The 16,617-nt window shown below is 43.8% G+C and overlaps 2 protein-coding genes across 5 annotated transcripts in view; one reads left to right on the top strand and one right to left on the bottom strand.

The window, feature by feature from the left end:
* Positions 1-732: 732 nt before the first annotated feature.
* On the top strand, positions 733-1,742 carry tas2r202 (taste receptor, type 2, member 202). The gene has a single exon (XM_073465799.1). It carries the CDS (start codon positions 733-735, stop codon positions 1,708-1,710), a length of 978 nt encoding a protein of 325 aa, XP_073321900.1. The 3' UTR covers positions 1,711-1,742.
* A 1,966-nt stretch (positions 1,743-3,708) lies between these two features.
* Positions 3,709-16,617, bottom strand: part of dock5 (dedicator of cytokinesis 5) — a 48,918-nt gene continuing 36,009 nt past the window's right edge. Inside the window, exons 38-51 of one of the 4 annotated variants that reach the window (XM_073465856.1) lie at positions 14,907-14,996; positions 14,299-14,403; positions 13,887-14,028; positions 12,174-12,255; positions 11,978-12,062; positions 11,714-11,800; positions 11,439-11,615; positions 9,870-9,953; positions 9,644-9,781; positions 9,241-9,413; positions 8,893-9,037; positions 6,962-7,121; positions 6,662-6,780; positions 3,709-6,526 (exon numbers count right to left, since the gene is read on the bottom strand). In XM_073465856.1, the coding sequence (XP_073321957.1) occupies positions 6,425-6,526; positions 6,662-6,780; positions 6,962-7,121; positions 8,893-9,037; positions 9,241-9,413; positions 9,644-9,781; positions 9,870-9,953; positions 11,439-11,615; positions 11,714-11,800; positions 11,978-12,062; positions 12,174-12,255; positions 13,887-14,028; positions 14,299-14,403; positions 14,907-14,996 (1,689 nt within the window). In that variant the 3' untranslated portion in view covers positions 3,709-6,424. Of the gene's footprint in view, positions 6,527-6,661; positions 6,781-6,961; positions 7,122-8,892; positions 9,038-9,240; positions 9,414-9,643; positions 9,782-9,869; positions 9,954-11,438; positions 11,616-11,713; positions 11,801-11,977; positions 12,256-13,886; positions 14,029-14,298; positions 14,404-14,906; positions 14,997-16,617 lie in introns of all 4 variants that reach the window. The other 3 variants (XM_073465857.1, XM_073465854.1, XM_073465855.1) reach the window with 3 other exon arrangements.

The raw sequence follows: 16,617 nt of genomic DNA, 5'->3' as shown, positions 1-16,617 counted from the left end.
TGTCGTGCCGCACTGATGGACATACAGTAAAGTCACAGGGTATTCACAGCGAGCACGTCTCCTGCACAGCCTGTTAATGCAAATACTCCATCACCACTTCCTGTGGTCATAACTGATGCAAATCACACCTAAAGCTTCTGTATAAATCCCAGTCAAGGAACGCTTAAATCCAAGGACTTCACCTTGCTGTGTGCCTCCTGCAGACGACTCCGGGCGAGGATTAATGCTCGGGATAAACAAAAAACAAAACAAAAGATTGTTCAGCTGCAGCCACAGGTATCCACTCAGACAATATATTGTGACGACTAAGAAGATTCAGCGATGAAAGGCCTCATCAACCCATGGGAGCTTTGTTTGAAGTAGAAATGGAAGATGTGTCTGACTCTAATTGCTGTAACCTTGTTACCTCAGCTACGCCTCGCTTCATTGTGCATACGGCCACACAAACTGTAGATTTCACATGTATTTCTAACCGTAATTGAAGAGTTTTAAATGAGCCACCCATTGTGTGGATTCAGAAGCTGAATGTGTGACTCTTTTCCTCAGGCTGCTCTGACAAACTGTGACTGATTCCATCCTGTGGCACAAACCACGAAGCGTCTGGTTGGGTGTGTGTGCGCCTTCTTGTCAGCTCTTTGAACACAGCAGAAACAAAACACTTCAAACCCCACACAGACCCAAGCACGAAGATTGTTCTCATCAGCCGCAGATGTTTTTGGGGTAAAGATCGTTATGTACGGGACCGTAAAATTCACGCTGTGGGTGATGACGGGCCTGTTGGCCGTCACCACCGTCTTCTTTAACGTCTACATCCTCCTGACGAGTCTGTGGAACTACAAGCAGAAGAAGCAGTGGAGTCCCAGCGAGACCATCATCGTGGCTCTGGCGCTGGCCGACGTGGCTCACCAGCTCGTCTGTTACTTATGGATGACCATGGACGAGGTGGACAGCGACTGCCACATCAACTACACGTCCTACACCGTCATCGTGCTGTCGATCTTCAGCCTCAAGTTCACCATCATGTGGGACACCAGCTTCCTCACGTTTTACTACAGCACCAAGCTGGTGAACACCCCCAACCACTGCTACTCTCAGATCCAGGCCACCATCCTCAAACACGTCACCTTGGCTGTGTTTCTCATCCCTCTTTGCGGCCTGGCCACCTGCATGCCGATGCTGGTGGTGTTCCACCACGACAACACCACCGCGGAGAACCAAGACTGTGGGGTTTTAATACCAGACACCCAACCCGGTAAGATCTACGAGGCCGTGTACCTGCTCCTCGCTGACGTTCTGCCAGGTGTGCTCATGATGAAATGCTGCATCTCCATCTCCGTCCACCTGGCCATCCACCTCCGCCACATGAAAGAAAGCACCAACGGAGCGCACCGGCCGAAGCTGGGCTCTCAGATGAGGGTGATCAAGATGTCTTTATCTCTGGTGGTCGTCTTCATCGTCTTCCTCGTGGTCGACCTGTACGTCCAGTATGAGATCGCCGTGCACCACGAGAACATAATCATGCTCACGTTCTTCTTCACGTCCATCTACACGACTGCCACCGCCATGGTGCTCATCTACGGGAAGAAGACTTTTTGGAAGGCTCTGATACACGAGTATAACGTCTGCCTGGATGAATATCCGTGTTTGTCTTGTCTGAAGGTGCCAGAAAAAAAAGCTCAGCCCAGCACTCCTGCAGAAGTTAAAAACTGAGAAGCCAATTTGCTGCACAGCGGAGGTCTTTGTGCTGGAATCAATTGGTCATTGTCTGAACTTATTAAAAACTTGGACAAAACTTGTTCTTTTATCTTTAGTTTTAGCAATTTCAGTAATGACTGCTGTCCTCCTGAACACCATTTCTTATAATTTCATCTATTCAGCTGCGTTGAGCCTGCGCAGGGAGGGAAGTGTAGAGCCTTTCACAGATCACAGCAGCCAGGTAACCTCCTTTCCATCCAAATCACAAGCTCGTCAGACCGACTGTACCTACGAATTAATATTTCAGTGGGACAAATAATAGTCCGTCTGTAAAATAGATCCCAAAGCATGGTTGCCTGGACATGATGTAACTCGGAACCCATCTAAAAATGTTAAAAAATACATGTGACTGTGGTGAGAGTACAGAGCATATTAATAAAACAACAACGTATGCACAACCTGGATTCTTTGCCTTCTTTCATTGCAGAGGTTTATTTCCTCAGATAGTTTTAAGCTGCACACGGTGACAACAGCAGCTTGTGTGTAACTGGAAGGTTGCCCAGTCCAACTTCCTGTGCCAGTTTGGGGAGATAAAAATAAAGATGAAGGGGTGGAAAAACCGCTTAAAAATCCCCATCCTCTCCTGTGTGTCTGTTCGTTGGCCCTGAACGAGCGTGTGCGCGCTCGTACTCGACAGCTCCCAGGTGTCATTGTGTGTAAGCATGGTGGTGTGTGTGTTTGTGTGTTTGTGGGTGTGAAGCTGGGCGTTCCTAAGAAGTGCACTCATGCCCGGTGAACCCACCCCGAGTAAACAGAGGTTAGAAAAAAATCCAAAAAAAATCAGCAGACCTCTTTGCAACGCTCCATTAGTTCACACCCTCTGGCACCACCTAGTGAGGTTCAAAGCCGAGATACAATAGTGCAGCTAATCCCGCTACACACACACACACACACACACACACACACACACACACACACACACACGGCTCGGGATCCCTCCAGCTGCTAAATGGACAAAGTAAGAAAGGCCATATCTGCCTTTGATGCAGAGTTAAGTCGTACCACGGCCTCGGCTTTTATCCCTCCTGTCCTCCTCTCTCTGTTGGAGGAGTTTGGTTTGGAAAGACAGGAGCAAAAGAAAGCTTAATGTTATAAAATACCATGCAAATCCATATTATTCTTTATCTTTATACTGCTTTGTGTAAGAAGTGACAGCACAGAAGACACGTTTAGGGTTCAGGAAGGGAGAGTACGCAGGTAGAAAGATGCTGCTGGATCAGTGGTTTCTGATCCGGAGGTTCAGACTGGAGTGTGAACAATGTTGACTTGTAGTGTTTTCACGTGAGGAACTGTGAGCTAATTGAGTTGCAGCTGTGATGACTTGAGTGAATGACACTGAATGGTTTTGAAGGCAGCGACATCGTGTTTATAGTCGTGGGAAATGTGTGTCATTCGGTAGATTGTGTCACGGTTTGGTGTGTGAGCAAATCCAGAACAACTGTAATTAACTGAGCCGTTTATTTATTTTTGATTCTGGCAGCTTCAGTCCTCCGTAGCTCCAGAGGCATTCAGCTAAATGTGTCAGTTGCGACGCTGCTCTCCCTGCATGGCTGAACATCACTTCACAGTTTAGTTGTAGCTCCTGAGACTCGCAGGCAGAGTGATATCCTTCACTTCTCTATCTGACAGGAAGGAACAGGCCGTTTGCAATCCAGATTAGCAAGACCAGCAGCTGTCACACAGCTCCCATAAACGTCTCATAAACTCCTCCCTACAGACGCCCTCCCATGATCATCTTTAGCTCCTGCATCAGCTGCAGAGGCATCGTTCTCTCTAACTGTATTTGAAATACATAAATCACCAGTTTGTTAGATGTTTTCAGCTCCAATGGGTCATTTTTCACGCTATCATCGGCCTCCAAATGAGAGTGAGCGTCAGGTTTGCAGTGATCTGTATTCACTGTCGACACCATCATAGTTAAGAGACAGAAGAAAATAATCAATGTCAAAATAATGAGTTTCTTTTTGATTGTTCTTTCAATCAGTCTTTATTTGTGTTCAGTCAACAACAACTTGTTCATAAAAAAAGATCATTATATATCTCTCAAGGCTGTTCGTATAAAATCTCTTTGATGCTTGTTAGGAAAAATACATAAAAAAGTCGATCCCTTGTAAAAGAAATGTAAAATCTAGAAATAAACTCACGTACTGACACGATAAGTATCAATTCAATTTTTGATTATTTAAAAAAAAAGCTTACATGCATAGATTCAGCTCTCTGAAGGCACATAAACTGTACTGCTACTTTTATAAAATTTAAACAGCGCACAGTAAAGCAGTGTGTTGAAATTAGATTCAATTTACGCACAAAAATAAACCGTCTCTGTTCACACTGAGTGTGCAAAACCGTGGAAATGTTAAGATTCAACCAAAAGCAATAATTTAAAATTCAATAATGAGTAAAAAAAAAAAGAAAAATCGACCAACACCTGAAATATAAAACTAAAGTGAACTTCAAAGGCATTTATGTTTGTACCATACAGCGTTTAGAGTTATTCAAAGGAGGAAGTTTGACGTTTTGGGAAGTTTTTGCTCGGATGAGAAGATCGATCTCATTCTCATGTTTGTCGATATGATATGTACCTGGAGCCAGCAGCCGGTTAGCTTAGCTTAGCATAAAGACTGGAAACGGGGAAACGGCACCAACATCGACCTGCCAGCACATCTAAAGCTCACTGATAAACACGTTCTAGTGTTTAGAAAAGCCAAAATGTGAAAATGAGCGCTGCTTTGCTCCGAGACTACAGATGGAAATCAGCTAGAAGCTAAACTTTTCTCAGTCGTGAGACTTTTGTGCTACATTTTGTGCAGCGTCCCTGATTCAAATGAATTTAATAATCTGAGCAATTTGGTGTTTTATTCAACAGAATATTTTTCGGCTGGAGAAAATGGTAAACAGCGCTTTTATCCAAAGGTTTTTTTTCCCCGCTGATTTCCCCGTGATCAGAGGACGCCCTGTTCTGCGCTCACATAACCCTTCTTAAAACCACAGATTGTTATTTTTTACACAAGGAGCAGTTCACCCAAAAATTAAATCCAGTCATTATCCCTTCCCCCGCATGCTGATGGTGAAGTTTCATAGTCCACAAAACATTTCTGGAGCTTCACAGCAACACTGGTGCAATCCAGAAAAGAAAAGACGTTATTTACACCTGTTTATAAGATGCAGTCTTCACTGCAGCTGCTCAAGTGGGAGCACAAGCTCGACCACTACGAGGGTGTACATAACGTTGTTAGTTTACGTTGAGGAGTCTGGAAGAAAAAGTCTTCAGCCACTTCAGCTGTTACGTAAAACGCTGCAACTCTGTTGTCGACCAACCTGACTTTCCATCAGCATGGCTGTGAGTAGAACGGTTCCTTTAAGTGTAACAACTTGTTGTTTTAAGACTGATTATAAATGTTGTCATTTATCCATTTTCCCTCAGAAATTTACTGCTTCCAGCCGAGAAACAGTCGGACAAATAACCACCTGTAAAACCACAAATTATTTAGATTATTAAATGTATTTAAATCTTAAAGTATTAGTCTCACAAATGAGAACAGATGCTTTGTACCAGGCTCCTAGCTAATTTCCATCTGTAGTCCCCGGGCAAGAGACGGGAACGGCTCCGAGCAGCAGTCTTTTTAAATAATGTAATAATAAATGCAGCCATTTGATGTTTTTATCAGTTGTCTTTTTAGGTTTTAAAACACGTCCCAGGCTGCTTCACTACTTCCACTTTACGCTGTTTTAGACGAGACTTCAGTATTCCTTTAAGATTTCCATATAAAAGCAGACAAATTATAAAGTGTTAATTGAGAGACATAAGCTAGCTGTTCCCCTTGTTTTTCCAGTTTTTTACGCTAAGCTAACCCGCCTCTTGTGAAAGCCACATATTTTATCGCTCCGACACGAGAGTGGTTTGGATCTTTTGCATATTTTCCCAAAAAAAAGTCAAACTCTTCCTTTAAGGAAACACGTTCTTCCCCTGCAGTTCGGAGGCACCAGTTACAGTATTCAGTTCATCACAAACATCAAAACAAATATAATCTGCTGCACATTCAATAATGCCATCCAGTGTCTCGAAAAATATTGCGCTTTAGGAGAAAAATGTATTTTGATCATAATATTACCGAAGCACAAAATAACTAACATTTCCAACTAACAGTTACATTCTGTACATTTATTCCCTGCTCAAGTTTGATCAAGTTCGACATGAATCTAACGCAGCTTTGTTTCCATGCATGGAAATGTCGGTATGGAATGGCGGTAAACAGCTCGGCGGGAATAAAAATCATCCAGTGTCACTCCAAACACATAAAAGCAACATATTACATTGCAGCATTGGTCATTCCTTTTTCCCTGCGAGTGATAAAATCTGTACAACACACTGACTTTTCTTCAAGAACAAAGCATCTGATCACTGTTTCACTACCTCTTATGTACCCAGAACCATATATACTCTTTCATCCTGCGCAGTAGTACCTCTCTGACAATAACCCCTCGCATATTGTTCCTCACGGCTTAAATACAAAACAACAGCTACAACTTGAGAACAAAGGGCTGCTCGGAGTTATTCGTGGCTTGCATCAGAAAAATGTCCCTCGTAGCTGGTGCCATAAATGAAACTGTGCTCTCATCACAGCCAAACAAATCAGAGAATTAGTGGAGCAGTGTGTAGGTGTAGCCTTTAGTGGGGGCTGTGCTCGTACGAGGGGAACATCGACTTCCGCGTTTTCGGGGGCGGCGGCGGAGGCTTGCTCTCGATTTTCATCGGCAGCGGCGGAGTGAACTGTGGGGGGAAAGAGCCGCGGAGAGCTCACGTTAGGACTTCAAATAAAAGATTAAAAACAGAATATTTCAACGTTTACATGTGGTTAAATATGCATTAGTGAGGGGGTGCTGTTTGTACTGCGAGCAGATGTACCTCTGAAGGGAACCCGGGGTTGTCAATCTCGTGTGGGTGTTTCTTCGGAGGCATGGGTGGGGGGGTCCCTGGGGTGTCAACGGTATTGACATCATAGTCACTGAGAAGCGATGAATAACCTGCCACAGGAGAGAGAAGAGAGGCGTTTCAGACCGCATGCGTCAGTATGTGTGTGTGTGTGTGTGTGTGACCTGATTTGGGGCTGTAGACCAGAATGTGCTTACGCGAGGTGAGCAGGCATGATTTTAAGAGGAAATAAAGTGGTGACATGCGGTGCCGTGTGTTTGTCAGACTACTTACTGGAGCTGCGTGGTGTGCGAGGTGTGTGTGGAGAGGCAGGTAGCGGGCTGAGGGGGTTCGACAGGCTGAGCTGGGATGAAACACCCTGGAACAGGGAGAGGGTGAGCCGTCGGTCTCCCAGCTGTAAACTCTTGGGTCTCTGCTGCTTCTCAGGAGGAGTCTGGATGAAAAACAAAGAAACAGTCATGCATAATGGAGCTTCTCCCAATTCACCACTGAACAACAGAAAGTTAATGTGAGGACGACGAGCTCGTGTAAACAGCTTACATGATCACCTGGATGAGGATGTTACACACAGACAGTCACATAGTAAAAGATAAATATAAAATATTAAATATTATTTGTACTCAAGTATCAAAAGTTCCCATGAAGTCAAAACTGTTTAAGTGTATTAATCACATTCGTCTTGCTCTATATCTCACCGATACGCCAGAATCAGGTCCAACGATGGCAAAAAAAAGTTTTGTAGGAGTTTCAGAGTTTGTATTTTTCTGTAAAACCTTAAAAAATCATGTTTATGACTCATTCTGCACTCAGGATGAGTCATCAACATCAGAGTGTTTCTGGAGGCCAGTTCTGACGGATTACTAACCAAAAACAACTTTATAACTTTATGTACTGATTTGGGTGAAAGTGGAAGTTCTGATTTTCCCTCTGAAGTCGACCCGCTGCCGTCAACAGACAGTCTGGACAGAAAGCTTCACTCGGAGCTGAAGTATCTGCTCACTGCTGCTAACACCTCCTGACCGGGTCCGTACGCAGCCAGTTTCCTGATGGACAGATACTGCTAGCGTGGTTACTATTGTAACCGCTAACTGTTACTGATGCAGCTAGTTAGCACAGTTAGCCATGCAGCTAGTGGTGTTGTCAAAAATATAGAAATATTGTAAAATATCAATACTTTCAATACTTATTTTCCACAGTATTGATACGGATCCTACTGCTCTCTCTTGTTCTCCACTATATTATTTTATTATATAATGTTGTTGTGCTTAACACACAGTACAAATGTCTTAATATATTTATCTTTTAATACAAACCCCTGTGGTATCCAACATGGTGTTGAATATCTATATTTTTCAAGGTGTCCTATCCAAGTTAGATATTCCAGTATCGTGACAACACTAGGAGCTACGTGAGCCGTCCTGACTCAGGGAGCCTCGAGTCAAACCCTCCATGAAAACCAGCTCAGTGCTGTACGCTGTCGTCAGACTGAGTTTTTCCCTCCTGGTCTGGCCGTTATCATTGCAAGATGCTAATCCGGGCGGAGTCGGTGAACCGCTGGCTTCATGGCGGGGGGGCGTAATGCACATTCAGCACTACAGTCAACATCAATCAATAACCGCGACAAGTCCTTCACTAGCTGCCGGTGTTCACAGGAAACACGTAAATATGCATAAAACACTCCAGCAGCCATTTCATGGGAACTTTAAGTATCAAAAGTAAAAGTAAACAACACAAATATTTACATTCATGTGATGAGTCAGCCAATTAGAACAAATCTGATTGTCGATAAAAATGAATTAATTTAAAAAATGCGTTACTTTGTCTCTGATGCAGAAAATGGAGAAGACTCCAGTAAAATAATAATTTTACTTTAAGTATTGAGTAAATGTACTTAGTCACATCCCATCCCTGTACACAGAAATGAAAATGGCCGAACACATCCAACCTATTCCTATTCCCTGTGATACCTTTTTTTATGGCCGGCAATCCTTGTTTTCAGAGTGATCAGTGCAGCGTTTCATTCAATCTTGAAGATCTCGGTTTTTGACTTTCTTGAGTGAATACTACAAACAATATTATTATTGCTTCGCCCACTTAGCGAATGCCTCTAAAGCCTTGAAAGTGCCTCCTGTGGTCAGTTATTAAGATTCTTTGTTGCTTATGCTCGTTCACCCGTTTGCTTCCCGGGGAAACTGAGTACTGACCTCATCTGCATCTGACGGCCTCTCCAGGAGGACCTGGGATTTGCTCACGCTCCACTCTTTCCTGTTCTTCCTGGCGATCCTGTTGTCCTCCTCCGAGCGGGACAACATGGAGGTCCTGCGATCGCTGGGACGGGACAACAACGAACTGTTTGTGAATAATCAGGGAGAAAAGACGAAACAGAAAGATGTTGAATCATGAAAAACAAAAAGTGCTTCTGATTTGAGCAAAAGGAAAAAAAACAAGTGTTTGAAGGGAGCAGCCTGTGTAGTGCTGGCAACACAGTGTCAGACAACAGCAGACGGAGGGGAGAGGAGGACGAAGGAAGCAGGAGAGGAGGCAGGACTGACTCTTGGGAGGAAATGCAGGAGGGTCCATCTGAGGATGCGGAGCCGCTGGAGAGGCCCGAGGAGGCGTTGGACAGGGTTGAGACAGTGGACATGCGACGCAGGGTGGAGGACAGGATGTAGGGCATCACCACGGAGCCCACGCGACTCTTCTTCCTCTCAGTGAGAGAGCAGGGCTGGGACACACAAATGGGATTAAGCATCATCGGGGAGTCTTGGCAGGAGGAGGAGCACAATGACGGGCTGAACTCGGGTTGCAATGGACTGGCTAAAGGAAGATTTATGGTCCTGCGCTAATATAATGTACACTGCTTTGAATGAGAAGCGTTTGATAGGAAGGCAAGAGGGCCAATAGCTTAAGTTGGCACGCTCTTACATTAAATTGAGTTTGCGGTTGGCAACGCACCAAGGTTATGACGCCATAATGCTTCTCCACTTTCTCCCGAAGGTCTGCGAAGCAAGTCACCAGACGGTTGTGTAAGGGCTTCAGCTGCTCCGTCGTCTTCTCCCCGTGGATGCGAATCCCATCTGCCAAGAGAGGGATCTGGAGGGGAAGACGAGCGCTGAAGAGTTACGAAAACGCGTTGCGCTTTGAGGCCAGTGTCAATGACAACGATGGTGGAGGGACTCACCTGCAGGGCGATGAGCTGTTTGAGGACCTCGATGCGCTCGTGGTCTTCTGGGTGCTCTTGGATGTAGGTGTCCGTAAAGAACGCCTGCAGAGGATGAAAACAGGAGGAAAGTTGGGCAGCTTGCTTGAAAATATAGCTGCAAGTACCAACGAGCAGGTTTCCACAGCATGGCAAAGAGGCCGGGCGGTCCCCTTATGAATAAAACTAACTGAGAACAGGCCCGAGGCAAGTTTAGCTCCTGTTAGTGAACAAAGGACTTACAAATTCATATTAATATTTGCAGTTGTGTGATTTAGGCCCATCTGTTGTTGTGTAGTTTGGCAATATTCTATAGCAGCAGAAAGTAAATGACCGAAATGTGTCTCCCTTAACGTGCCAACGCTCTCCACCCTCCCTCAGTACGGCGCTATGCAGGCCCAAGAAACTCACAATTACAATCACGTGTCGTACATCACTCACATGGCGCTGCTAAGCCAATCAGATCTGTGTATTGTTAAAGTCGAGTCTGACAGACACACACAGAGACTTTAACAGAGCTTTTAATCAGGAACAGACTCCTCCATGTTCCTTCTTCCCACAGGCAGTTCAAAATCAGTATGAATCATATCTGAGACTGTGGAGATTATTAAAAGCGCCGAACGCAAACATATAGACTCAAACTGAACTGAAGGGCAAAGACATCAAATATTTCATATGGCGCTGAGTCATAACGCATGTTAGCCATGATGATGTTCGGGACTGTTGCTTGAGGAAACGTTTGTCTAACTTGACCTCTTTCAGTTTTATCTTTCTTTCTCTGAATCCAGCATCCTGCATTTCAAACCACACCAGCGACACGGTTCAGTTTGACCCAGACTGAAACATCTCAGTAACTAAAGACGGATCTGAGATAAAATGTTGTGCAGATACTCATGTTCCTCAGAGGACGAGTCCTACTGACTTCGGCAATCCTGACTTTTCTTCTAGTTTCACCAGAAACATCAGCCTCAGCTGTGCGGCTCCACCTGACGACTGTTTTCATTGTCTATTAATCTGTCAACATTCGCTCAATGAATCGATTAGTTTGGTCTGAAAATTATGAAACATTTCGTTTGTAGTTCCTCAAAGACGACGTCCTGAAATGTCTTGTTTAGTCCACAAACCAAAGATATTCAGTTTACTGCCACAGAGGAGGAAACATGAAGAAATATTCACAGTTAAAAAGCTGGAATCAGAATTTAGATTATTTTTTTCCTTAAAAATCGCTCGAAGCGAATATTCAATAACCCAACAATTACTTGTTGCTGCTCTGCTCAGCTGTACTTTGTGTTCAGTTCCCTAATGTGGTTATTGGCAAAAACTGAGTATTGATCAGGTTTAAGATTATTTTTTGGGCTTTTATTTGACAGGACAGCTGAGAGACTGACATGAAACCGGGGAGGGAAGGAGGGAGAACACATGCAGCAAAGGGTCAAAGGTCAGATTCAAACCCTGGGCGCTGCCTCCGGTTCACGGGCTGCCTGCTCTACCAGCCGAGCTATCGGTGCACTCTGCTGGAAAATTGTCTTATTGAGCAAAACAATGCCAAACCTTCTCATAGTTGGAGAAGCCGCCCATGACAGCAGGGTCGACGATGCCGCTGAGCATCATGGACAGAGGGTTGATGGACAGGGAGCGATCGCAGGCCTGCTGCTGCACGAGGTTACTCAGCTTCTCATTGGCCATCTCCATGGTCTCTACGGCGTTCTCCAGAGGACTGATCTCCTCCTGTTCATCGGGAGAGTGACGTCAGCAATCAAATGAGGACTTTTAGGACGTGAACGAAACAAGAAAACAAGAGTTTAAACGTGGAGGCTGCTTCTTACCACTGAGACAGATTTGACCTCGAACCATTTCAGGATGCCGGGGAAGCGATAGGCGCTGATGTAAGTCGTTCTCTCGATCCACATGGTCTGTAGGGCAGAATTAATACCAATAAAATATAAAAGGGTGACATTTTAGTGTCGTCGTTAATCTTCAGAGGGAGGCATGTGCAGAGACGAGCTTGTTTATGCGTTTTCTGTGGATTTATGGCTGTGTGCTTACATATATGAGTCGGGTGCTTTAGAGTAAACTTAAAAAGTGCTCACTGCAAATTCATTGTCTGGGTCCTTTTCACCTTTCCTGAAGGGCCTGGAATACTGGAACTGGTCCACTTCATTGGTTCTGTAATAGCTGCGAGAGAACAGGGAAGGACAGCAGTGAGTTAGCGGTTTGACCAGAGAACTATAAATCCCAGGGTGTTCACGAGAAAATAAATCAGCCTTTAAGTGTTCTGTTACGCACTTTAATATCTGCTCTGGAACCCCCTTGTCTTTAAACTGGTGCGGCACGGTGAGAACGGGCTTGACAGTGAAGCTCTGGATGTCTGAAGTTCAGCTAAGGATAAGAGCAAGATTATGTGGAGGAGAAGACAAAGCAAAGTTTTATTGAATCAGATTATTTTTAAATCTGTAATTGTCAGGAGTCCACATCCGTGCTGCAGCTCTGTGAGGCTGAGCTGAGGCACAGCAGGGCTTTAAGTCTGACAGCCGCAGAGCTCAGAGTCAGTGATGTGTTCATGTTCAGCAGGTGTGTTTACCATGAGCGCCGGTTTTTGTGCAGCTGATTAGCATGCTAACATTTACTGATTAACAATTAACTAAATGTGCTGCTGATTATGTTGTTAATGTCATTCTTATTTGGGGGTTTAGTCATAAAGTATCAGACTAATTCATTTTGACCTGAAGATGACCTGAATGAGAAGTTAAAGCTGGTGTTCATAAGTTATATTTGTAGAAAATCTACTAACTTCAAGGAATCAATCAATAAATCAAATTCTCTGACAAACAAAGAAAAACAATAATAAACACTACCTGTCTGTCTACCTGCCTGTGGACTCATTGCACATGACCGGACTCTTTCACAGGGCTAGGTGGATGCACCTAGCTAAAGCTAAAGCTATTAGCGTGCTAATGGCACAAGAATGGCAGAGAAAGTGCAGCTAAAATTTCCCAATGCTAACATGTTAGCTTGACAGCTGTGAGTCCTAACAGTAGCCATGCTTGTTGTGCTAATGTTGGGGTGAGATGACTGAATACGGTTAGCGATGACAACAATACACAACCACTGAGCCGTGCAGACTGAGGTTTGTTTGTGACGGGTTTTTTGCTTTTGTTTATGATTGTGGAATAGAGTTGTTTATTTCTGTATTTATGAGACTAAAAAAGTGAAGAGAGCTTGTTGAACTAGCGACCTAGCCGCTAAAAAAATGGTTAGTTAAAAAAGGTGACCTTATATGTGCCTGCATGACCTGTTAAAACGAATCTTTCAAACTAAGTTCAAATGGTTTTTAACCATTGTGAATTTAATAGTTCACTATTATCTAAAAGAGAATTTAATGAAGTGATCAAAACTCTTTCTGGACACTACGGGAAGTTTGGATTTTCTATTAAACAATACCTGTGGGAGGACTTGAGATAAAATACGTTTCAAACGTCACAGCAGAGATGTCAGAAGATAACAGTCTCCCCCCACAATTAGATAAACTTCTACAGGAATTAGACGAGTTTTATAGAAAGAGAGTCGAAGGCGCTTTGATACCAACCAGATTAAAACTGGGTGAGAAAAATAGCAAAGTACTGTTTTAATATAGAAAAAAGTAGCTTTCTCTTGCTGGTTTCTACAATTTTACCAAAGTTGTTACAGTTCATCCGGAGGGGGACGACTAATCTAAATCTAAATCTCATAGCTGTTGAAATATTCCACTTAAAACCACAACGTTCATTCACATTCACACACTGATGGCGGAGGCTGCCGTGCAAGCTGCCAACTGCTCATCAGGAGCAACCCAGCAAGCAGCCGGGGGAGCCAGGGATTCGAACCAGCAACCTTGCGATCACTTCCGACCTGCTCTACCTCCTGAGCTATAACTGCCTTCAGTCTTGTGCTGCTAACGTGGCTAAACTTGTTGACAAACAAAAAGCTTTACTGTGGCTTATTATTATCATATAAGGATACGCTGTGCAGGTGAGTTGCTGATGTTGTCACCAGGGGGCGCTGTGCTGGTCATGCGTGTTGCGTTGGGGAACTGAGAGAGCAGCTTTAAGCTGAAGTCTTCCAGCCACTCGTACTCCTTCCCTCGGTAGATGAACATCTTGTTCTGCGGCGGAGAATAAACACATTAAACTCAATAAAAGGTTTGAATTGTGATCGAGCTTATTTTTCACATAACACACGAGAGGTGAGCTCGAGCAACGCCACAGATTGAGTTTTTTCATTCCAACATTCCCTCGCGTCATCAAAAAAGCCAATAACCTTTATCGGCATTATTGCACATCGCCCTGAGAAATGTTTAAAGAAGCAGCTCATTGCGTAAGCACGGTGCATGATGATGTCTATATTTATTGAAAGAGGTAATTATTTTTCTTACCCTGAGGAAAGAAGGGAATCCGAGGCCGTAATATCCCACAGCAAAGTACTCCGGCTGCGGCCGCATCGCATGCATTATGTTCTCGTAGAACTTGGCTTGTTTTTTCTGTGGCAGAGGACAAAGAGGATGGTGAGGCTGCAGCACACACTGTGCTGTAATTAGTCTCTTTGTGGTTACAGAATGAAATCGTTGAAAATAAATTAATTTCAATAACATCTTCAAAAAAAAAGAAAAGAAATGTGATTGCTCTCATTTTCTTTTATGCAATTATGAGAAGAAGATTATTGGATCATAATCAGACTTAAGTACAAACGCTGAGACTTTATATATAGATTCATTCAAACTCAGGAACATCAGGAAACACAGTGTGGGCGCAAAATGAGTCGATAAACAGGTTGACGCAATTATCTCTTCTGCATCTCCTCAAGTTGTTTTTCAGCTTATTGTGCTCAATTCTTGTCCACAATCACACGTCAATAGTCTAAATGAGGCAATAACAACACAATCATCTACATTCAAGCTCATGTCAGTCAGTAGAGCGTCCGTCTTCACAGGTTTTTGAGTGTGTTTCTGTTTACAGCTGATTTACACTGCACGTGTCCTCTTACCAGCAGCTGGCTCAGCTCCATGAAGTCAAACATGTGGCTCTCATGCATCTTGGCCAGCTGCTTTCCCAGCTCAATGGCCTTCTCCCACATCTGAGAAAGACAAAGTGCATCGCTCAGTTAAAAAAGGGGGACATAAAGCAACGCCGTAAAAACACAGGAGCACCGGCTAGACTTCTGCCATCTGGCTGCCACGGCTGTCCTCGGTGAAACCCCCACCCTGCCGGCTTTAGAGGGAAAACATTTGCAGCCGGTGAGAAATCTGAGTACTGACACAACAAAGAAACCTGCGGCTGGTGTGAGAGCTGAAGTAACTTCCCCTCGGATTTCATAACACCGACTGATTTCACAGAATTCTTTGGGTAATATATGACGATATAACGATGTGTAACTTTGGCATTAGCTCACATGCAGAGCAGTTAGAGGTGGGCGAAGGGATCCCGGCTTCATCACCGGCATCACGTTCTGCCACGTCATGGACTGCATGATGTGCACTCGATGTGTTTTACAATGTTATAAATGATGTGTTTTTGTGTCGCTGCAGTAACATGCAGTTAGAGGGCTGAAAATGTAGTCATAGAACCGGAGTTACATCTAGTAACCTTTGCACACCATGTCTTTTTTTTGGGTGTGTGTGTTTTCTTAATCCGTTGTTACACACACACACACACACACACACACACACACACACCTTGCACTTTGATGTGTTAATTATTCTATTTGTTGTGAAAATTCACATTACGAGACAAAATAAGAGTCGTCGAGCAGAAAACAATGATTTTGTGATCCGCTCACTTCTTAAAAAAAGATAAAGGAAATACTGATTCCATCAAATCCTGAAAACAAGATGGAGGAGCTTTGAAATTATTGAAAGAAATCACCGATTTCCACGAGCCAGTTGATCCTGACCTGCACAGCGGCTGGCGGTCAATGTGCGGCAATTTCACCTAAAAAATAACTGACTTGGTGTGAAAGGCCTGAACTCAAACTTCGGTTACACAAACGTGTAGACGTTGTGAACAAAGCACCAGAATTTCTGCGTCGATGTTTGCAAGAAGCAACACAAACGTCTTCATCTCCTCCCACCATCAGAGGAAGTGAAGACCCGCTGGAGTAACTGCAGTTTTGATTGAATTGTCCCTCTTAAACATTTTACTTTGGGCTGCGTCCTCAACGAGGCCCAGCTACATTAGAGGCAGCATCCAAGAGGGAAATTTCTGACAATTGTCTTTTTTTTTTGTCTCATCAAAGACAATAAATCATCTTCCTCAGGAGAAATAAAGACAGGAAGGAGCAGGAGACCAGATTCATCTGAGACAAATTATCCCGTCCAGGATGAGAAAACAACTAGAAAGCAGTTATCTTGTTTTGCTCATTGGACTCTCAGAGTTTGGTTTTATTTGTTTTATCAGAAATAAATCATCTTTTTATTCGGTGATCGCTGAATTCTGACCTGTTTCTCCTAAAACCCCCCGAGGAGAAGTAAGGAGCAGAAGTATAAATCAATCTTAGACGAGTTAAATCCAGTTTGAGAGTAAGAGCAGAAACACTAGAGAGAGTTTCACTGTGCCCACTGGCCTCTCAGGTTTTCTACTCAACATTATGGAGCAATAAAAACACACTGAAGAGAAAAAGACTCGACTGATGATTTAGATCTCAATGTTGTCAAACGTTGGTATCAGGTGCGTCTGATAAATTGTTTGGGGGCAATAAC

The sequence above is a fragment of the Pagrus major genome, chromosome 5 (assembly GCF_040436345.1).
Source record: "Pagrus major chromosome 5, Pma_NU_1.0".
Lineage (NCBI taxonomy): Eukaryota > Metazoa > Chordata > Actinopteri > Spariformes > Sparidae > Pagrus > Pagrus major.
This window is presented reverse-complemented; position numbering and strand designations above follow the sequence as displayed.

Bases quoted from the DNA above. Each gene is read 5' to 3' on its own strand.
- tas2r202 (XM_073465799.1), top strand. From the start codon at position 733: ATGTACGGGACCGTAAAATTCACGCTGTGGGTGATGACGGGCCTGTTG.